We start from the raw sequence: 23,578 nt of genomic DNA on the forward strand, positions 1-23,578 counted from the left end.
ACAGGTCAGGTTTTAAGGATATCCTTGCTTCCGCACAGGTTGCTCTATCAGTGACTCAGTTGGACTGTGCCACCTGTGCTGAAGCAGGGATATTCTTAAAACCTGACCTGTTTGTGGCCTTTGAGGACTGGAGTTGCCCACCCCTGCTCTAACATACTGTATCCTTAAGGTTCTTCTTTATTTCAATACAAATGTTGTTGATTTCTGTTATTTACTTTTTTTTTGTCAGTCTGTACATCCCTCTGTTTTGAAATGATATACCACATGCATCATAAACGAAAATAAACCTTTTAGTAGGTTATAAAACATGCAACTCGTGTATTCTTACCTTAAGGCAGTTCAGACTGTTGTCTACATAGAGACGTTTCACCAGTTTCAGTGAAGATGTTGAAGTGATTTTGGAAATGTCCGAAGCTAGAGTCTGGAATCCAAAATCACAATCTTTGACTTTTTCAAAGTGAAGAACCTGTTAAGAGAAATATACAGCTGCTCAACTTTTGCTTACCTGACTGCGCACGGCAGAAACTTTCATTTTATAAAAATGTGTGTGTGCCTAATTAAATATGAAATAGGAATTTGGTATCACTATGACTGCTGCACTGGCTCATACAATAAACATTTATCAGGTCAATGGCAAAATGTGAAGCGGTTCAGCTCCATGACACAAGCATGGAGCAGTAATGTTACACGTACATATGTAAAATTCACATTAAAATTGCACATAGCTTCCTAAAGGTACTGCAGCGATATGTGACAGTGACTTACAGCAGGTGTCAATGTCCGTTTAAGGAATCAGGGATAAACGTTCACAATTTGTGGTATGGTAACCTACAATTATCCTATCTTGTCTGTCAATTAGATCCAACTATTTCAGGTCTAGTTTTGAAAAGCTATATACAGGTCTGTTTACCTGTTGAACTGTCTTTGTATTGGGACGACCCCTGTGGTTCTGAATAGTATAAGTTAATTGTGACCTCTGACAAACTATTTAAAGGCCCTTTTTAAATATACAATTACTATTTAAATGTAGCCTTGTACCCCCGGGGTACTACAACTACGCGTGCTGCTGTCAGCTGTGAGGCTAACAGGAAGCCTGAACCTCCGCCACTGGGAGCCTGGGGTATACACGGTGCAGCGCCTCCACTGATGAGGGATCCCAGCCTGGGGGGAGTGTTCCCTTACCAGAACCAACATACACAGTAAAAACACACAGTTGGATAAGAACAGTATTTACTAGGCATATAACTATAACTTCTACATAGATCTTATTACATCAGTCTTCATGTATATCATTGCATCCCCCTGCATGTATAGCATTACATCACCCTTCATGTCAATCATTCCATTGTCTCTTTGTCCTTTCCTTACCAATGTGCCTGGGCACTTAACCCCTGAGTGTCCACAAACGATAAGGTGAGTGTGAGTGTGAGGGTTAGTGCTTCCCTGTGTTGGGGCCCAGTGTTGCACTTATAATACCTTCCCGGTCATAGTCCTGATCAGGATAATAAGCAACACTCAGCAACTCTGCAACGTGGTCCAGTTGCGCGACGCGCTGCTCCTTGCAGGAATGATTCCACCGTCTGACTCCTCTGGGGAAGAGACCCCCAGCCAGATAATCCTTTGAGAACAGTCTCTACTATTGAGTCCAGATCTCCGTTCAGCTATCAAGCTGCACTGGCGTTCAGGCAACGTCCTGCAGCATATCTCTCTCTCTCTCTCTCTCTCTCTAGCTATATGGAAAGAGTCCCTATCTTAAGGCCTTTCCCTATCATGCACATACAACACTTCTACAGTGGCTCAGGGAACTAACTGGGCCCTGGGGGATTACCTCTGGCCTAGTCCCTGCATGCAGAAGATCTCTTACTGTAGAGTCTGTCTGATCCCAGACTCTGGATGCGATCACCCTGTACACCTACCTCCTCCCCTGTCTGCCTCCTATCCCTGAGTGACTTCCTTCCTGGAAACCTGCTAATATCCCTAACTAGATCCTCCCCTAAACAGGAGGATTCCTCAGCCCTATTGGCTAAGCTAAAGCACCTGACTGCCTGCAGCTATGCCTCCTGGGAACTGTAGTTCCCAAGGAGGCTCTTGCCTATGGAGACCGCATTGGCCCCTCTCTAATGGCCGCCTACCTTTTTCTATCTGCACCTGCGCTATCCTAATGGCCACCGCGCCACTTTCCAGCGCATGCGCAACCTCAAGGGGACCTTCCTGCCTCTCTACCTTCCCTTGCGCTTTGTCTGCCACCTCTAAGATGGCCGCCACAACTCCCGGCACTCTGCTGCGCATGCGCGGCCATTTCGCCACACACAAGATGGCCGCCACACACAAGATGGCCGCCACACTCATCTGCACATGCGCACGCGATCGCACACGTGCGGTCAACTCCAACATGGCGGCGCCCGCCCGGATGGCAGCGCACACCAGTGGAGAGTCTCCCTGCGCCTCCTGCTGCCGGCTATCTCACCGCACCACCTTAGCTAACCGCGCAGTACCTGCCCTTATGCCAGGGGGAGCGCGGGGAAGCGTACCATAGCTGGGGACCTGCGCTGGTAAGGGGACCAGGGCTATACATAAATATATATATAAATATGTGTGTGAATCAGTTGGTCTCTGGAGCTGAACTAAATATACTTCAGCTACAGGGACTTCCTGGCTCCCAAGCAGGACCAGCTAGATGGCGGTTCCATCGGTGCCCCTGCACTGAGCCCCACGCTTATAGAAAGGCCTTGCGCTCATCCCAACAACAATTAAACTGATTGTCGGGGGAGAGCGTGAGGCCTCTGTAAGTATCTCTTATCTGGTCCGGAAAGATCTCCCGGCATCTCCTCCCACATTGTCCCGTCATCGGTGCCGCAATATGAAATGGTGGCGCATTGCCATGGCAATGTGATGTCACATGGTGTCGCGACACCACATCGCCCTGCGTGGCCTTGACAACATGACACAGCATGTCACCACGTTACCATGATGTAACTCCTCATAGCGTCATGACATCATGACGCCGCAACAGCTGAAAAGGAGAGCACCGGACTAGTTAGGACGGCCCACGAAAGCCCTTGCACTGAGCCCCACGTAATACCTAGCCGACCCTGTTCCCAAATACATTCTGGGAAAGATGCCGCCAGTTACTTCCTTTCCGCCAGATGATGTCCCTGCTTCCTATTGGCCCACGTAATTCTGAAGCTTTAAACACCATTTCGTTTCCCCTGGAGGGGATGCTACCTGCCTTTGTAAGGATCTCGGGAAGCAGGGGGTCCCTGGGGTGGAAAATAACGTGATTCAGCTCCAGAGACCCCCTACTTCATATCTATCTAAAACAAGGTGTCCATAAAGCACCAAAACTAGAATAACAATATGTGAAATGGGGACTCATTGGAACAGATTTATGACTATCTGTGGTAAACTATAAGTCAAAATGTGTAGATAATGCTGCACACCAAACAATATATATGAAAAAGGAAATATCCAGTTTCCCTGGTTCAGGGAATATCTGCTATAATCCAGGATTAGGATAAAGAGAAAAGAAACTCAGGGCCCTCCGGATTTTAAACTAATTCATTCAGTCTGAATCTTCAGACTGAACAAATTAGTTTAAAATCCGAAGTAAACTATAAGTCGCCATACAGTGATCTAAGGCAGGAGTGTGCAAACTGGGGGGCATGGCAGAGGCACCGTGCTCTTCCCCAAAGCATTTAAATTAAATGCTGGGGATTGCATGTGAAGCCTCTGTAAGTTCCCTTACCTTGTCTCTGGCGGCTTCTGGCGACGCATCGTCAACTGACATTGTGACGTCAGAAATGCCGGAGATACGGTAAGGGGTGGGGGGCGCGTGCAGGGGGGGAGAACAGGCAGGGGGGGCACAGACGAAAAAGTTTGCACACCCCTGCTATAAGGACCTTAAGGGTTGTAAGGTGTCTTATGGCTTGGCACTGCTTAGTAAATACCATATGCACCTTTAAACATTTATGTACATGTACAATGCTGCATACAGTGCAGAGTTATGCAAGCAAATATTATTATAAATATTATAATGTCAAGACTGATAGTGAAAACAGATCATAGAACTCTGAACATGTGCTCTGGATTGGAAAGTTGACCCACCTTTTCCATTTCTGTTGCAGTGTTTCCTTTGGACCCTTTGTAAGCCAGAGACAGAGAAGAGGAGATACATACAGGTGAGAAGATGACATTGTCTGTCTTGCTTTTCTCACACAGTTTTTTGAAAATGTCTACTGCCAGAGCTGTATTTGCCAGACGAAGCGTATCCATGACCTGAAACACAAATTAATGAAAGCAGTGAGACACAAGCAGGAAAACCTAATCTCCATTCATTTGAATAGCTTCAGGCTTCCCTGATAAGCAGAATACAGCTTCATTGCATATTTAAGAGGGGCCTCAATACATAACCTTTCATTGTTTTGTTGAGAAGGGGTTACAATAATGTTTCACATATAGATGCAGTGCCAATGGCTGGGTTCAATTCATGTATGAACCTTATAATTCACAATATGTGTACTGCTACTGCACAATGGAAATGGAGTATAAATTGTCCATCCGTTTTTTTCTCATTAAGGTTAGACGTAGGCGCCATAACGTTGGAAGCTGAATTTAGTGTCACAGCTGTTATAAGCAATGTAATACAGTGTGTGTTATTAATTAAGGCAAGTATGATTTTGTTTTAAATGCTTTGATGCTTGGCTTGTGTAGCCAAATTCCTAGGGTGTGTATATATGCCTGGGAGTGTTTGCCAAGAAAGACAGATGGCCACGCAAATAAAATATAGTCCTGGCAATCCCCCAAGCTGATTCCCACAAGGAGTATATTATTCATTACCCACCAGTACAGTAGAGACTCCTCACAGGTGACGATAAACAAAAACAGCATCTATCAGCAGATGGATGCTGTTTTTCTTTATCATACAAAATCACTCTGTGAGTAAATGAATTAGAATGACAAGCACTACCTAGGTGCACATCAAGATGATTTAAGTCCTCTCTGAACCCCATCAGGACTTCAGAAATAAACAAGATCATATCCTTGAATCCCAATACACTTTTATAAATCTTAATTTGGGGATTTTATTCATTTGGAAATAATTGTATATAAATTGCCCAATATTTGCAATATGACCAAATAAATCCGTACAACCATATGGGAGCATTAAAAATGAATATATGCATATGAGTTTATTTTACACAGGTTGACAATATTGCAAATAATTGCAGTATTTTTTAAGAAAAGTTTGATAAACGTTAACTTTTAACAGATGGATTTGTATCAGGTGTATTTAGTGAAAACCTGTCTTGTGGTTGTTTTGCCTGCTTGAGTTCCTGGGCCCTGCTGGCCATGGGCCCCTTAGTAAGAAAAATCTATTCCATATTCCTTTTTATCCTTCCCTGGAATGTGACTCCCTCTACAGAGATAACTGCTGTGATTCTTCAAGAGCATCATTTTATGATAAAAAAAATTCTGGGAACATACAGTATACTGTACTATAGTGATGTTCTGTGACTGCAAGGATATTAGGCATTAGTGATTGATGCTTTTGTTAAAGGGAACATGACCATGGGATTTCACATCAATGTTTTGATTATGTGTAAGTGTGTTCCTTTTCAGTCAACTCACAGTAATTCCAAATGTGTCTATTTCCGTAGTTATTAAAAATTAGAATCTACACCTATCCATTCATCGGCCTGATTACTGGGTAATTCAGCAGTTACAAGTGCCCTGACTAGGGCCCACATTCACTAAAAGGCATTACAGTAGTATAATTAATATTGCGTTAACACATGCATTAGGTAAAGCTGTACTCAATAAAGAAAATAATGTGACGTTATTATGTTTTAATCCTATTAAAGGTTTTATTCCTGAGATGTAAAATATGCAAACCTGCTAAATAGGGCCTGAACCATATTAATCCCAAATTCACTAAGTGAGGCTATTGTGATTACATGGTTATGACCACAAGATCTATTAAGTGGAGGTTTTATGAACACATATACAATATAAAAAGGGGGTTGGTCACCCACAGTGTGTCAAATCATGTTCTATTAGTTCATGAACAAAATCCCAGGGGTTTTATATGCAAAGCTATTGAAGCACCTATACCCCATTGGAGAGGAGGTGATCCATCCAATCTTCTTTGAAGAAGAGAATCATATTGGATCTATGAACTTAGTACTCTGGTTCAAAATGATTTAAACATTGAATTTGATCTTAAGGCCTTCTTGAAAGAAGACTGATGCCTCCTCTGACATTTGTTGGGAAGTGGGATTATGCCTTTTTCTTGTTCTGTCTCTTTGTTTCCTTTGCATCGGAGCTACAAACGATTGGATATATGATAAATGAATATTAGGAATATCAGGTAGATTTTTCTTCCGGTAATTGTACTTGATACATATATGGGATAATTAATATAATATGAAAAAGCTTTATTCTCACTTATTAACAGGCCGAAGAGACAAATACTAATAATATTGTCCCCTATGACAGCAAAATATGGAGGTTCCACCATCGTATGTCATTTAATAAAAAGGTCAAGCCTTTATTGTAATTTTGATACAAACATTTGAATATATTTTAGATCTAAATACAACATTTGGATTTTAGGAAGCCAATTTTGCACTGTAGGGTGTTCAAATTAATCCCACCATTGGTTAGCTTCATATTCTCAATCATTGTTTGCACAATAATAACGTGATTAAATTACATATTGTTAGTATTTAATGTATACGGCACTATTGGTGGCAAACATTGAGTGATATAAAACCATAGAGTAAAATTTTCTCTGTGGCATTTATCTAGTATTGTGTTCTATGCTGTTCTAATTACTATACAGTATTATGCTATGTGCTATTTTCTTCTATTTTCATGCACCTGAATTCCATCTGCATTGAATTTCGCTGGGATAAACTAGGACATTTGTCTTCTACCTGGACATCGAATGGTTGTATACCCTAATTTTGTGACTATTGTCATACTATATTGAGTTTCCACTACCAGGTGCCGAATTTATTTTCTTTTGCTATGGTGAGGAGATATCGTTTTGTTTACAGTATACCTAAGTTTCAGTGGAGGAATTGATCTTGGAGAAATATCGATTTCTTTTAGTTCATGAGAGAAATCAGGGATACACAAACTTATACTTTTACATGGCTAAGAAATGTACAGCACATGATTAGGTGTCATGATAATACTATTAAAATATTGAGTATTTTAATCATTTGGGACACCAAGGGTTAACGGACATTTTTAAACGACCAATTTTAATTTCATGTAAGGCAAAGGGGCATACAGTATTTACTATATTGCCCTCTAAAACAAGGAGATGTTTAGATGAAGGCAACAAGTAAAAGTACCCAGAGTACCAGAGGTTAACCTGGCGTTATCATTGATGGCACACTAAAATGAGATGTGTATATTATGAATGTGATGGTAGGGGTAGCTGTCATCACAAAATAAAGGTGATGCCCAGCTAGATACCCCTAAAAACCGTGTCAACTGGCTGGCTCAGTAATGTTTAATTCAGCCAAATGTATTTAATGTCGGTGTGGTAATGTAAAATAACTTATATGCAAATATATTGTCAGTAAAGCACTTTATTCCCTGTTAATGCAATCCCCCAGTCTAGTGAGCCAGCATAGCAATGTGAAGTGATTTGTGATGTGTGTTTAATCACTGTAATGAATGTGATTTGAGTGTCAGCCCTGTAAATGTGGCTTGTATGTAATTATTTCTATGCAAGCAGACTGGGCAATTAACTTAGCCTAAGCACTTGCATAGGAATTCAGGATTGAGACAAAGGTGGCAAGACATTTGGTTAGTGGTGAAGGGCGGACAATCAGTTCTCGGGATGTGCTTTCAGCAAGGAGAGATTTATTTCTTGCAGACCCAGTGGGAGGTTGAGTGCCTTAGAACACCCCTCCTCTGAGCAGTGCAGCCAGACGTGCTCCCGGCTGGGGATTGGCTGCACCATCACAATCCATGCTCTGGTTGGTTGGCGGCTCCCTCTCCAGAGTAAAGATAGCCACTGAGGGCTATATAAGGAGCACTGCTGATCAGAGCATCTGTAAGGAATCCACTACTGGCTTTGACTATTGCCTTGCAGACCTGTGCAGTTGCAAGCTTCCTCTGGCAATCTATGGCACAGGTGCTGCCTCTCATTGCAGCTTCTGCCCTGTGCTACTTCATTGGAGGAATTCTCACACACCCCCCTCCTGTGATTGGATCTCCGCCCTTTATATTCTAGGCGTTGGCTCTGAACCAGCGCCGAGCATAACTATTCCTACCTCTATGTTACTGTCTCTGCCACAAACCACCCCAGGCCTCTCTCCTAGCGTTCTTACCTTCCAAGTTCCTGAGTATCCAGAGGCCTGGTCCTGGACGTCTGTGCTGAAGCGTTGTTGCCAGCACTGGCCTGCTGCTATCTCCTTGCAGTGGCCTACCCCGGACGTCTGTGCTGAAGCGTTGATGCCAGCACTGGTAACTGCTGCATTCCCTCCTAGCAGTGGCTACCCTTCCTGTCCTGTGGCCTGCCGCTATTCTCCTGTAGTGGCCTATCCTGGACGCCTGTGCTGAAGCGTTGATGCCAGCACTGGTAACTGCTGCATTCCCTCCTAGCAGTGGCTACCCTTCCTGTCCTGTGGCCTGCCGCTATTCTCCTGTAGTGGCCTATCCTGGACGCCTGTGCTGAAGCGTTGATGCCAGCACTGGTAACTGCTGCATTCCCTCCTAGCAGTGGCTACCCTTCCTGTCCTGTGGCCTGCCGCTATTCTCCTGTAGTGGCCTATCCTGGACGCCTGTGCTGAAGCGTTGATGCCAGCACTGGTAACTGCTGCATTCCCTCCTAGCAGTGGCTACCCTTCCTGTCCTACGGCCTGCTGCTATTCTCCTGCAGTGGCCTACCCTGGACGCCTGTGCTGAAGCGTTGATGCCAGCACTGGTAACTGCTGCATTCCCTCCTAGCAGTGGCTACCCTTCCTTTCCTGCGGCCTGCTGCGATCCTCTTGCAGTGGCCTGCCTTGGACTTCTGCGCTGAAGCGTTGGTTCTTCCCGACGCTGCCCTGCGGTGAACTTCGGCCAGCCTGCTGTCTCCTCCTGCTGAGATTGGCGTCATGGGCCGAGGCCGCTCCTCGCGCAGAAGCCACCCCCGCGCTCACGCTCCTAAGCTGAAGCGGGGCACTCCTGATTTTCTGTTGCCGAACTCCTGCTTCATTAACGACGATGCTGCCTTCTCCAATCCTGACCCTGCGATGTACGACTACGAACTGCGCACTCCGGATCAGTCTGCGTGGACTAAGGTCGGTGATTATATAACCCCACCTCAGCCCCGCGGTCCGGTCCCGGTTTGTGGTGAGCATCGGCGTAACAGCATCAGAACATCTTTGGAGTTTTATGGAGAACATCTCTGGAGTTAGACAGAGTTTGGATCCTGACGGTGATCAGCTGGAGATATATTTCAGAGTGGCTCATGTGTGTTCATTCCTATGATATCTTGGACAAGAAGTGGACAGGGCAAACCTACTTTAAGCAGGCCCCTGCACCTAGCGACGCTAGAGTCTACTCTCCAGGTCTCCAGTTGTATGTTATAACTGTGTGTGATAGGCGGGGGTAACCAGACTATACAATAAAGGTTAAGCCCTCCAGTTACCTCTGAAGCCATGGGGTCCCTGGTAGCTACATAAGCCAAGGACCAGGGATAGTACATGTGGAAATAAAGTGACCTCTGCTTTTTTCTGTTTTCATGTTCCCTTAGCCCTAGAACTGTGAGATTTCTTGTGTGTCAGTTTTAGGTGGAATATTTGGGTGGAAATGCAATTATTTTGTTTGCAGGAGTTCGGGGGCCAAAGTTACCGGTAGTCGTTTAATTCTCCCCAGCGAGCAGGCATGATTTGCCGGTATGCGTAGTGAATTATACCGGGACTACCCAGTGTCCCCAGACTTCTGGATTTCGAGCCCAAATATCCCCAATCCAGTTCCCGTATAAGTATAAGGTTCCCCAAAGTATATTCTTTATTAAACATTTACTTTATAATGTGTTTTACATTTACTATAAGGCACTATGCAGTCAGCAAGGGCATATGGTTAAGATGCCAGCAAGTCTGCATAGAGTCCGTAGTTCAAAGAGGAGACGGGATGTTGAGGTGTGTCAGCTAAGTGACCAGGGCAGTGCAGAGTACTGGGTCCGGAGAACAGAGACCCCCTTTGGGGAGGACCCTCTGATCTGCCAGACTCAGTGGAGCCTGCCCAGTAGGTGGCAATGGATTGACTGGGGGAAGTGTCAGAATGTCGGCACGTTTCCCATTAGTCAGTTCAAATGTGCCGCTCACGGGGCATCCCGAGCCAGTTCTAAACATCTCTCCTCTGATATCAGCAAAAGTATGAGCCCCTCTTTCTATTGGCTTGCTGGGAGGAATTCCCACGTTCTGATTGGTCGCTCCCCTTCCTCCATGCTGAAGATAGCTTAGCAGAGGGTGTTTAAGGAGAAGCTCAAGTAAGAGAAACAGACTATCCGGTGGCTTGAGTTGATGAAGCTAGGGCGAGCTATTCAAAGTTGCTCTGTTCGAAATAGCAGAGCATTCGGCTTTGTTTTGAAGCTATAAAAGCCTACCTCACAGAGGCTAAGTCCCATCTTTTGCGGCTACGTTCTACAAATCATAGTAGCGATCGCAGTACGGATTACTTGCCGAACACAGTTCCAGGAGTATCAGGACTAGGTCCCGGTCAGGAGTTTCTGCTGGCTCTCAGTCCAGGACGTCCATAACAAGGTTCCGATCAGGGTAAGCCCTTGCAAGTGGGCGCTCTGCACAAACGAATGACTAGATCTCAACCCCCAGACCCCTGTAAGTGTGTATATTTCTGTATTTCGTGTGTTGTTGTATTTCGGAGGTGTTATCCAAATAAACCCCATTTTATTTCACTGCCTTGTTTTTCCTACTGAAAGATTCCATAAATATACATGTGTTAAAAGACCTGGTCTACCGTGACACTGTGTATTTTGTGTATTTGCTGGTTCTGCCAGAATAAACTCTGTTTATTCAATTACTTTGTCCTGTGCATCCCAGAAAGGTTTGTGTTGTTAAAATTACTGGTCTCCTGTGACAGGCTTTTGTTTGGTGGCAGCAGTGGGGTTCACTAGGTGTCACTGCTAAAACTTCTTGCGGGAATGTTTTAGCTGAAAGCCGGTCTAAGACCGCAGGACAAGTAATTCCAAATACACTGCACACAGTTTGCTTACTTTACTTTCCATTTACCCTTATTTTTGTCATTTCTGTGATGGCTGACCAGCCAGGATGTTTTTGAAAATGGCACCGAGCCAGGGTGGTTGCACGCTGCAAGCGCTATCGGTAGTCGACTGACGGCCGAGCCAAGATGGTCCTTGCAGAGGACCTTCAGCGGTATGAAGGCAGCATGGCCGAGTACAGTGAGGCTGACCCTGGAGGCCAAGTACCTCAAGAGTAAAGTGGAGAACGCCAATCCTCCTGTGATTGCCCCAGTAGCCGTTCCAACTATGGCGTGTGATTTGAACGTTCTGTGTGCCTTAGTTGGGTCCTGATGCGATGGCAGAACAGTGCCTACAGTTAGCCCAAATATTGCTGGGTCTTCCTCCCACCCCATCCCTGGCCAGGAGTCGCGGTCCCCGGACTCCCCGTGCAGGGTGTTGGTCTCAAACTAAGCAACGTTTTTGAATGGCACCGATGCGATTGAGGATTTCCTGCGGGCATTCGAGAGCCAATGCTCGATGTTCCAGGTGCCTGAGTCAGAGTGGCTGAGATACCTGACCTCCATGCTGAGCAGGAGGGCACAGGCGATCTATCGAGCAATCGACTGACTCAATGCCAGCGATTATGGCTGTGAGAAGGCCACCTTGCTGTCAGGTGTGGCACCAAGCAGGTGCCATATCCAGCAGCCACTATGAGCAGTGGATTGTGAGCCAATGCGGTCACAGTCAGAGAAGCGGGCCCTGACCCCCGCTATAGTGCCGGGGATCTGAGCAGCCCAGGTAGCTGACACTCCCCGACCCACAAAGCTGTGGTGGAGTCAGCCGAGAGCCAGAGGGGCTGAAGGCGAGTTCGACGAGACGTTGCCGGCGAATCTGCCTCCAAGAGAGCTACCTTGCTGGCTGAGTATGGTACCACACGGCCGCTTTACCTTGCAACCATGAAGATGGCAATGGGCTGTGTGCCCACACGGACACAGCCAGAGAAGTGGGTCCTTAATCCATTACAGTGCCGAGAGCCAGAAAGGCTGAAGGAGAGGTCGACCGAGATGTTGCCGACAAACCTGTCTCCATGAGAGCCACCTTGCAGGTTGAGGAAGGCACCCTGCAGGTGCCTTGCCTCGCGACCGCCAGATGGTGGAAGGCTGTGTGCCCCCAAGTATGCAGCCAGAAAAGAAGGTCCTGATCCCTGCTACAATGCCGGCGACCAGAGCATCCCAGGTAGCTGACTCTCCCCGAGCCACCAAGTCGTGGTGGAGTCAGTCGAGTACCAGAGGTGTTACAGACAAAATGGTGGAGGGTGCCCACGAGGGCCGTGTCTCCAGTGTGAAAGTCTCTGGTAGATTGTTCCAGTTTTGTGGTGCTTTGTGGTGGAGAAGGAGGAGCAGCCGAATATTTTGCTGAACCTTGGGACCATGAACAGTCTTTTGGAGTCAGATCTCAGATGATAAGTCCAGCATGTGGTAGGGGTGAGGAGCTTGTTCAGATAGATGGGAAGCTTGACCAGAAAGTATTTGAAGACAAGACAGGGAAGATTAACTTTGTGCCATGACTCAAGTAATCACCAATCTAGTTCTTTGAGCATTTCACAATGATGTGTGTTGCACATTTGAGAACAAAACGGCATATTGAATTGTAGAGAGTATCAATTTTGCTAAGGTGGGTTTGGGGTGCCGAGCTGTATACTATGTCCCCAAAGTCGATAATTGGCATTAGCATCTGCTGTGCGATACGCTTTCTGACCAGCAGACTTAGCGAGGATTTGTTCCTGTAAAGTACACATAGTTTGGCATAGGTTTTGGATGCAAGGGTATTAATGTGCATCCCAAATGTTAAATGGGAGTCAAACCATATGCCCAAGTATTTAAAACTCGTAACAGGAGTTAGGGTGGTATTAGTGTTGGTTCTGATCTGGAGCTCAATCATTGGAAGCTTTTAAAATGTAGCCTTGGTCCCAAATACCATCTTATACGTGTTTAAAAACAGTTTGTTTGGGGAAATCCAATTTTCAAGTCTCAAAAAGTCAGATTGAAGTATGTGTTCAAGGTCGGAGAAGCTAACTCTGTGTGCATATAGGATTGTGTCATCTGCTTACATGTGTATTGAAGCTTCCTTACAAGCTGTAGGAAGAACAATGAGGAACACTGAGAAGAGTAGGGACCCCAGAACAGAGCTTTGGGGATAACGTTATGAGAATGTTTTGATGCTCCTTTTTATTTCTTAAGGAAGAATCCCGGTTCTTTCCCAAAGTCATAAAGATATAATAAGAGAGTAATGAGAGAGGAGGGGGAGGGGAGAGAATCCAGAAGGTAGATTTATTCAGTTTTCAATGTATGCAGGTTTTAAGGATACAAACAATGTATTTGAGAGATTAATTTGAAATGTAACAAGAGGTGTGCCAACAATGCATGTGAATTCTCATCTTCCCTGCTTCAAATACCTCTTTTGGGAGGAATCTGATGTTGTCATGTGGTGACGTATATCATTCCTGATTTTACCCGTTCTTTCATTAAACTGTCTGCATCAATAGTGCAGTGTACTGTACGTGTCGTGTAATATTCTTTTTTCTGTAAATTAAGCATTGTACTTCTTTTGAAGTATTGTCTTTTGGTCTAATTGAACTTTGCACGCTTTAAAGAGTAATTACATATTTTGACACATTTTGCTACAATAGATTTTTAAGTTCTACAGTAATTACATATTTTTCTTAGTGTACAGGGATTAAAACTCTGCAAGTACATATTGATACTATTTTTATTGTTAATAGCGTTTTAAGGCTATATTTGTGACGGATTGAGGGGAGATACAGTATTACTCATTTGAGGGACCCTGTAGGGTGAAAAGTGGGTCTGCTAGATACTGTAGCTGTGGGTATTAAACCTTGTCACTTACAGTATTCAAGTCATATGCTCACAGTGTTGCCGTTCATGACACAGCTTGATATTGCCCCAAACTGCATGTTAGTGTATGTACAGTAGACAGCATGACTGATATTGCTGTCACTTACTGAGGGAGCTTCATAAGTCCCCCACAGTGTCTTCCTTCTGAGCATGCAAAGCATTCTGGAGGCCGACTTTGGAAGCTCCTGCTATAATTGACAGCTATACCCCCCATACTACGGAGCAGTTTGGGCCAGTAAGTATGCATTGCCCAAATGGGCTCAAGGGCCCACTGTACTGCCTGGGAACCGCTATTACATTTTTTGGGAGGAGGGAGGGGGGGGGGGGGAAGGAGGGGAGATACCTCCTTTTTGGAATCACTCCAATGGATCATGTGGCTTTAATTAGTTATATAGAAATGTAAAATGTATACGCCAGCATACGGTCTTAGTCTGTCTGGAAAGCTGTATGGTAATCTTGGAGTACTTTAGTTATCTACATGAAGTAGGACAATAGTAGCAAGTTTAAGTAATCATGTCATGGATTAAGAAATCCTTCTGGGCATAAATTGAACAGTGGAAACAAATATCTTCCGGCAAAACACGACAGTGGCATTTCATGTGACATTAAGAAGATAACTGGAACATTGGTCTAAGACCTTCAGGAGTCTCACCAGCAGATTTTATTTCGTTTCCAGTATGTGGCGTTACATATTCAAGCAATTATTGAAAACCATTCTAAAAACAGAAAAGCAAGCAAAATTGCTTCCTAAAATGTGTATGTAAATGACAGACACAAAATGTGAATAATGCCTACTAGGAGCTCTTAGACACAAGTCAAGAACTGTTTATGAATTTAGTTACAGCATCAGCTTTGTATTACTCATCTACCTGGTAAGATATAAGTATGAGAAAGCTGCAAATCATTTTTTTATTGTGCATATGTGTACACACCCATATGATTAACAACCAGAACTTACTCCAGACAGATTAATCACAGAACAGCTGGATTTTTTCAATTAGATTAGCCAGTGAAAGTTGCTTTTCATTGGACTTTGTCACTGTACAAAATAATACTTCAACTTGATTTTGCATTGCATTAATGTAGGATAATACTGTGTCTGAACCTATTCTGGGCAAACTTTCAGTGGTAAATGTAACGGGAAGTTTTCTGTACATTGTAGTTGCTTCCATTTGAATAAAAACACATTGTCATTTTCCCATTAAGATAATGGAATCAAAGATGCCAGATAGTTGGTCTTACTCAAAAAGCATGCTGCGTCCCGCCCATTCACACACTGCACACAAAGTACAGCCCTCTATGGAACAGGCCCCAGTCGGGGTGTGTGCGTGTGCGCACACAGACAAAAGACAAGATTTTTGTCTTGTGGCGCGGTGGCCACGCATTGGCCATGTCACGGCGGTGCTTCAGCCAATGAGGGCGAAGAAGCCATGTGACATCATGGCCGCACCCCCGCTACGCCTCCCCATCGCGAGTTGCCTGGAGTCCATCAGGTCACGCTGATGCAGGGAACGAGAGCCGCCAGGCGTCGCGCGCGCCACGCACGCACTGGGGCTGTAGCCTAAGTGTGATCTACTGTACACCTGATTACTGCTTTTAACCATTGTAACTATCCAGTGTCCATGAGACTTTAATTCTGCAATTCCCTTCTCAACTCATCATTTTATTATACAGACAAAGATGGTGTTATAACTAAATCTGTGTGAAAGTTAAATAAAGTAGCTTTTAAACTTTTGTTGAATTCAAAGGCATATTGCGCCATCCATGGTTATAGTCTATATTTAAAATCAGAAACGAATAGACATTTCAGCTATTTTTTTAGATACTCTAATGTGACAACAGCAATGTGGACAAGAAAAAAGAATGACCAAATTGTTGTAATACATACAGCTGTTATATTAGGAGCAGCTGTTTTGTTTGCAGCAATATCAGACAGTGTATTTATTGTGCCTATCCGATTTACTCCTACCATAATCTAAGATGATAGACGTTGCATACAGTAAATGAACAACACGTTCATGAGTTTTTTTTTCATGTGCCCCAATCACTGTTACCCTAATCACTTTAACTCTATTAGTGCAATTCAATAAAAAAAATGTTTTAAATAATTTCACCTCATCCTAATTTTAAAATATAGGGATCAGATTGTAAGGCAAATGTTAGCATCCTTGCTTTACTCTATTTCTGCCCTGTGTGTGGAAAGAGAGAGAGAGGAGAGGAGTGGAGGTACCAGAGTCAAACATTTCAGAAGATCTGTTCTTAATGTAGCTGTCTTCTAGGTATTGTTTAGCACAACACTCATGTATGCTCATGGGAAAATGTACCATTCTTTCTACCATTCCCTTATTTCCACATTGGTTAATCCTTTGATCTATATTATTTTCTAGATATTTTACACCTTAGTATAAAGTATACATGTTTTCTCCTTAAGGATCTTCTACAAACAGACAGATACATGTATTTAACAATACAATATTATGAATGCTTACCTTTTTATCCAGGCAGGGAGCAGCAATCCCAAATGAGGTATACTGTAGAGCAGAAAGAATTTTACAGATATGCTGATGCCCTTAAGAGCTAAAATAATCTCTGATTTCACCTGAGCAGAAGTGCCACTCCCATTTAAATATACGAAGGCATGTACATGTATGAGTCAGTCTCTTTCCTACCCTGAAAGAAAATGATAATTATTGGCAGCTCATAAAGAAAAGGACTGAGGCAGTAGCTGGATGTTACTGCAATACTGAGAAGTAAAACATGCTCATACAAGAAAGCAGTTGTTTTTGGCCAAGTCTTCTGAAACACAAGCAGATACAATATGCAATGCAGCCGTCTTCTGCTTGCACATTTCAGATCCATTCAAATTAATTCAATTTAAATTAAGCTAAAATTATCCTGAGCAAAAGGGAAAATGTCTTCACAGCATACCAAATAGTATCCATTATGACTAAAATATCTCACCATAAATGGAGGAATGGGTGCAGTAATGCCTAAAAAGATGAACCTGAGACTAAACGGGATATCAATTGAATATATTGTTTTTGCTATTTCAAACATATTGTAATTAACTGTATAATTGATCAATGCCACGCCTGAGCAAATTATACAACCTGTGTATTACACATGTACACGATAAAGAGCAGGTCTAAATTCTTAGCTATTTAATAAGTGTTTTCATAGGTTCATTACTATCGTTATTGATTAAAAGCATTGGAAGCTATACAACAGTGGTTTTTTAACTTTTTGATAGTGTAACTGTGTTTCCTCCCCCCCCCCCCCAATCTCATATTGGCCCCTTACGTGAAGAAACTGCCCCATGTTACATGAACTATAGTGTGGTGCACCTGCTGGCTTACAGAACTCCTGAGTCTTCTGCGTTGATATGGGGAAATACATCAGGACTGGCTCATGAGGTAATGCTGAGAACTACTCACTTCTGGTACAGTGCTTCCATCTCTCCCAGGTCCCCACGACAGCAGGGAGGAGTCTCTGGAAGAGAAACTCTGGGTGCAGCTTCTCCCTGAATGACTCCACTCTCAGGCAAGAAGGTTCTTTCAATTTGGACATTCTTTATTGTCATCTTTAGTGGCAGACTGCCCATCATTGCGGCCGGTCTCTAGCCGCACATCATAAATGTTGCCCACCACAAGGAAGTCCCTGGACACCACTCCTAGTCAGGGCCCTAGAAGCTGTCCTTGCTCTTCCCTTACTCTCTAATAGAGTAAGAGGAATAGTCCACCCACCTCTCCCCTAAGGGAGGGCCACAATCCTTGCCAGAGCACTGGCACTGTGTTGGGTCAGACAGTTTCATTCAAGTGGGATGAGACACTCACAAACACACTAAATTCAGGAAGTGATGCATACTATATAGCTCCAGTAGGCACCACCCCTGTGTCACTGTAATTGGACACAGAGCATGATGTCACTTCCTTCACTACACAATACACATCACATGGGATGAGGTCAAACCTCATGATTACTCCTGGCAAACTTGCCCTTTTAACAGGGATTATTGCACAGGAGGAGAGAGGCATGTAACCCCAAAATTACACAGAGCTACAGTACATTAGGAACCCCAGCCCTCTCTAATAGCGTATCTGAGATCAGATACTGTACATTGTAAGGAACTCCAACCCTTTCTAATAGTGTGTCTGAGATCCGATGTAGTGTAAGAAACCCAACTCTCTCCAATAGCGTGCCTGAGAACAGATGCTTTGTAAGGAACCCCAACCCTCTCTAATAGCGCGTCTGATATCAGATGCATTGTAAAAAATCCCAACCCTCTCTAATAGCGTGTCTCAGATCAGATACATTGTAAGGAACCCCAACCTTCTCTAATAACGTGCCTTAGATCAGATACATTGTAAGGAACCCCAACCTTCTCTAATAGCGTGCCTGAGATCAGCTGCATTGTAAGAAACTCCAACCCTCTCTAATAGCGTGTCTGAGATGATATGCATTGTAAGGAACCCCAACCTTCAGTAATAGCGTGCCCGAGATCAGGTGCATTGTCAGGAATCCCAACCATCTCTAATAGTGCATCTGATATCAGATGCATTGTAAATTCTTCTGTGTTGGTACCATTTTCAAATTACCTGAAAATTGCAGGGAACCATTTAGGGATACCCAGGGTCGCATTAGTGATGTATGCCATTAAGGGATGCCCAGGGCCCAGGACAACAGTTTCTACCAAGTGCAGTTACGGTCAGGCCCAACCTCCTGCATGGATAGAGGGAGAGTTAGGTCTGTTTGGGGGAAAGAGGCTCAGAGCAGCTGCGGCCAAGTAGCAACTAGAGATCTGACAGCCAGGCGCAGAAGTTAGGCTCGAACTTTGGCCACGCCAAACTTCCAGCACCACAGACTGGGCCACGCACAGCTTACAGACTCTCCCCCCTGTCAGCGGCCCTGGAGATGCCCGAGGAACCCAAGGGCTCCTAGGAAATCCTGTTCCAAAATACTGATATACACAATGATAGGTTTTGAAGAAGGGATATGGAACATGTTGTTTTCTCACAACCCAGGGGGAGTGTAACAGGGGACTTATCCCTGTTCAGTAATGTGCCTTTAATCTAGCAGTGGGGTAGTTAATTACTAAACACCACCTGCCTGATTAGATTGTTTACAAAAAGCCTGCCTTTGAGACAGGAAGTGACTCCTTAGCTCTGACTGAGAGATGACCTTTGGAGCTGACCGGTCTTGAGCTCTGCACAGCAGAGCTGATTTCAAGACACAGGGAAAACTACTACACCTGAAGCTGAACCAGGAAGTGAGAAGATTTTCCCTCCAAGAAACAGATAAGACTTTTATTCTTAAGAGACTGCTTATATCTGCTTATTTTCATGCTATATGTTTTGGGGCTGCGAGACATGCTTAACTAATGGAGATGTGAACTAATTGCATAGGATTTCACTAGAAATACTCCCAAGTGAATGGAAGCTTTGTTCCCCCCCCCTGTGTTTGGATAATTTCCTGATGAAAAGGAACAGGCACAATAAAGCCTATTATAATTTCACATTATAAAGCCTCCTAATTGTGTACCTCTGTGAACGTCCGTCTACAGGGAGCATATGAAAAACAATGTAAGTGCAGACGTAAAATCAGGTTTATGGTAATTCACTGGATGTCTTGGCTCGTATGTGCAGCCTACTCACAAGATAGCAGTAGTGTATGGGCAACAATAGGAAATGTGTTCAATGTTCTACACACCGGTACAGATTCACTCCAACCCGGATATCATTAGGATGGTGAAATATAAGGACAGAGAAAAATACCCATGGTGCAGATCAATGGTAAAATGGTATTACTTTATGTATAAGCTTAAGAATACACACTTACAATATAAAAATATTAAAACAACATATATCACTTTCAAGTGAATGAAGCATAGGTCGGATACTACCGAACCTCACCCCGCTGCCTCCGTTCTGTGTCTAGTGGATTCCACAACACTCCGCCGTCTGCTGCTCAGCCCTCTCAGCAGCGTTTGGTAACTCGGCTTAGTTTGCGGTCTCCAATGCGTCATGTCACTTCCAGTAAGGCTTCTGTGATTTACAGTGGCTCGGCTCCAATCCAATTAAACTCCTGATGAAGCCGAACACTCTATTGGCGAAACGCATAGAGTAGGACCGCCCAGAACTAGAGAGGATTGGTGCCGAGCAGCTATCAATCACAAAAGCCTTACCGGAAATAAGTACCCAGTACCCCTGGGTTGTGAGAATACATATCTACCTTTTGGGACCAGTGAAGACAGTCCCTTCCAGAGGGTTTGAGCAGGGAGTTGCAACTTTTAATAATCACCTCATTGTTGGCTCTAATTGAGTCACTAAAGTCACAAATATTATATTGTTTATATATTTCACTATATTATCAGTGATCACTAGTAGTGTTAGTGCCTGTTTCTGCAGCATCACTCTGTCACATATGGAAAATGTTGACACCTTTGGTTATGTTTACAACCTGTCCAAGTACACCACTTCTTCCAGCACCACAAAATACCTTTCAGTTATTGCCATATTCACTATGTCTGTAAGTCGTCTTGTGGCTGGAAGATGCAGTGTGGCGATGATGTGGTATTGCATCCTACATTAAAAAGAGATCATTTCAATATAACCATTTGTACTAAGCATTGGAAGTCCCACTGCTATGTCCAGAGTGTCTCTTCCAGCCCACCGAAAGAACAACATTAACACCATAGAAATAATTTAAACCAATGAATTTAGGTTTAATCATTAATAACAAATATTTTTGTTATATATTTAAAAACCATAATATGGAAAAAAAACATGAAAGAAATAAAAAATAATATACATGTAGCCATGTCTCCTCTGGCTGTCAGCACCCCCTCCCCGGGAGGGTGACCGCGGGTACCGCCGAGTCCCAAGGCGGCCCCGCGAGCCAATCGCGCGGGTGAGGGCGGTCAGGTCCCGGCTCGGGGGTTGCCGGGGACGCGTGCGGCCGGTTGCCAAGGCCGCACGCGCGTCACAGGGCTCCTGGCGCTCCCGGAGCCGGGCGGCGAGGGCGCCGCCATTGCGCATTAGCTCGCGCATGCGCAGGGATGGCCCAGCATCAGGAGAGCCCCAGATAGCTCGCGCATGCGCAGGGAGGTTGCGAGAGGTAGGGAAAAGTTGTGTGAGGGCAGGGAAGGCGCAGGAGAGGTTGAGGCAGCCATTAGTAGTTCGCTCATGCACAGGAGAAGCGTGCACGCGGCCCCAACGCTATAGCAGCCTCCTGGGAACTACAACTCCCAGGAGGCATAGGGAGACAGGCACCAGGTGCCTCATAGCGGCCAATAGGGCTGAAGGATGCCCAGCCCGGGAAGATAGATACATTTCGCGGGCTTTGCGCACGTCAGTCAGGCTGAGGAGGAGGAAGGAGGAGGAAGGGTGCAGGGTGCGAGAGGCTCCTGCACCAGGTAAGGGTTCTCCCAGTCCCTAGGCAGGTCCCAATTCCATGTTAGGGTAGGGGGTAACTGAAGAGGGACGGCCCTAGATAGGGAAGGTCACCCTTAGGTGTGTAAGGTGCAGGTTTTGCAGTGCCACAGCGGGTAATGCTGTGCGCACTGGCAAATAGAGCTGTGTGTGTGTCGCTGCATGTGCTGGGCGCAGTGTGTGCAGCGTGTGTGGATGTCTGCAGGCTGACGGTGAGAGCGGTGTGTCTGCTGCAGGCTGTTAGTATCTAGGAGTAGCGAGTAGCTATATGTTAGGGAGGATTAGGGACTTGGGTAGCTAGGGGAGAGGGTTAGGTTATTAACCCCGCAGGCCCTAGGAGTTTTCCCCAAGTCACCTCAGGTTGCGGTACATCAGGGACAGGCCCTAGGTTAGGGTTCCTGTCACGCTACTGCCCAGTAGAGAGATAGGGATTCAGCGGCGGTTGCTGTTCCCGTGAGCGGTTGGACCCCCGTTGGGGTTCTGGAGAATATCATCTGGATAGGATCAGACGGATGCATCGCACGTCTGACCCTTTGAGAAGAGTGTTGCAGGCCCGAGCATCGGAGTGCTCGGAAGGTACCTCTGTATTATATGTGCACCAACAGGCCTATTAGTTCATAGTGACTGCGCAGTCACCCACGATCTCCGTAGGAGCACGGGACATTGGGTGGGGATTACCGGACACTGGGTGGGAACACCAGACATTGGGCAGAAGGTGATACGGTTATAGCATAAGGTTATGATGTTGTGTAATGTCTTATATGTGTGTTAGTAAAGTGTTTGTTCATTTAGTAAACCTGTTATCCATAATACTGGTGTATGTGGTTTCTGAGTGGGTTCCTATGTTAGGGTCATTCTACACTTCCATAGAATCCTACATAGGTGGAGGCGCTGAAACAAGAAACGTTCCAGAGGAGTCACCCCAGGCTCTCATTAGCGGAGGCTCAGACTTCTTGTGAGCCTGCAGGTATACGCACCACACCGGTAACACCACATGTTCTACTCACCCACACTATATATGAGATTGGGTGGGGTGGAATACCCGTTACATACAGTACATAAACTACTTTCTGTATTGGCGATGCAAATGCACCTACTGTACTGCGGTGACGAAGAGTATACTCGTTGACAAAGCACCACAGTTGGTGCGAAACCCGGTGGGGTGTTTCTTTTCCCCTTTTTCATGTGCCATTCAAGTTTTTTGCACCTAGCATTTGTAGTCCAAGTCTTGTGTTTTTGAGCTCTGTATTCCCATCCTATTTCTCGTTTGCTTTTCTACATATGGCTGGAGCACATCTTTTGATTCATCAAATAACAGGGAGTGAGTAAGTACTTGCTTATCTTATGTTTCACAACAATTTGTGCAATTTTCCTATTCTACCTCATCATACAACTGGAGGAGGGTGTAAGGTTTCCAGTCCAGGGTTGGACTGGAACTCACCCTTACATGGCTGTAGAGGTTCCTGGCAAACCTCTCCCTGGATTTTGTGATTGGCTGTAGCTGTTCCTGGATTTGAGTTGCAGCTTGCCTTGTTGCTGCCTGTGGTGCAGTCCTGCACCTATTGGCTCTCCTTGCCGTTTAGGGCCAGCCTCTTCCATCAGGAAGGGGCTGAGCATAATTCATTGTAACTTGTGCTTGTCACAAGCACCTCTGCTTTTCCAGGCCTGTGGCTATTCTGTGCTGAAGCCTTCTCAGTTCCTGAGGTCTTCCCTTTGTTGAAGCCTTGCGCTTATGTCTTCTTGGTTCCTGAGACCTTCCCTTTGCTGAAGTCCCTGCGCTGAAGCCTTCTTGGTTCCTGAGGCTTTCCCTGTGCTGAAGCCCATGTGCTGAAGCTTTCTCTTTCCTGAAGCCTGTCCTGCCTTCCCTGTTTGCTGACGACTTCACCAGTACTAACCCAGGTCTGTAACCCTGATCATTGCTCCTGTGCCACCTGCTTTGACCCCAGCCTTGATATCGACTACGCTGCTCTCTCCAACCCTGACCTGGCTATCCACAACTATAGAAGCTGCAATCAGGACCTGGCTTTGCG

At 45.0% G+C, this 23,578-nt stretch overlaps 1 protein-coding gene across 1 annotated transcript in view; it reads right to left on the reverse strand.

Annotated features, from left to right (window-relative positions):
• The window catches only part of SERPINB5 (serpin family B member 5), a 62,173-nt gene extending 45,414 nt beyond the window's left edge, over positions 1-16,759 (reverse strand). The window contains exons 1-3 of the mRNA XM_075585842.1: positions 16,611-16,759; positions 4,105-4,275; positions 329-466 (exon numbers count right to left, since the gene is read on the reverse strand). Coding sequence (XP_075441957.1) covers positions 329-466; positions 4,105-4,272 — 306 coding nt within the window. The 5' untranslated portion in view covers positions 4,273-4,275; positions 16,611-16,759. The remainder of the gene's footprint in view (positions 1-328; positions 467-4,104; positions 4,276-16,610) is intronic.
• Between the last annotated feature and the right edge of the window lie 6,819 nt (positions 16,760-23,578).

Source organism: Ascaphus truei, chromosome 2, assembly GCF_040206685.1.
Source record: "Ascaphus truei isolate aAscTru1 chromosome 2, aAscTru1.hap1, whole genome shotgun sequence".
Lineage (NCBI taxonomy): Eukaryota > Metazoa > Chordata > Amphibia > Anura > Ascaphidae > Ascaphus > Ascaphus truei.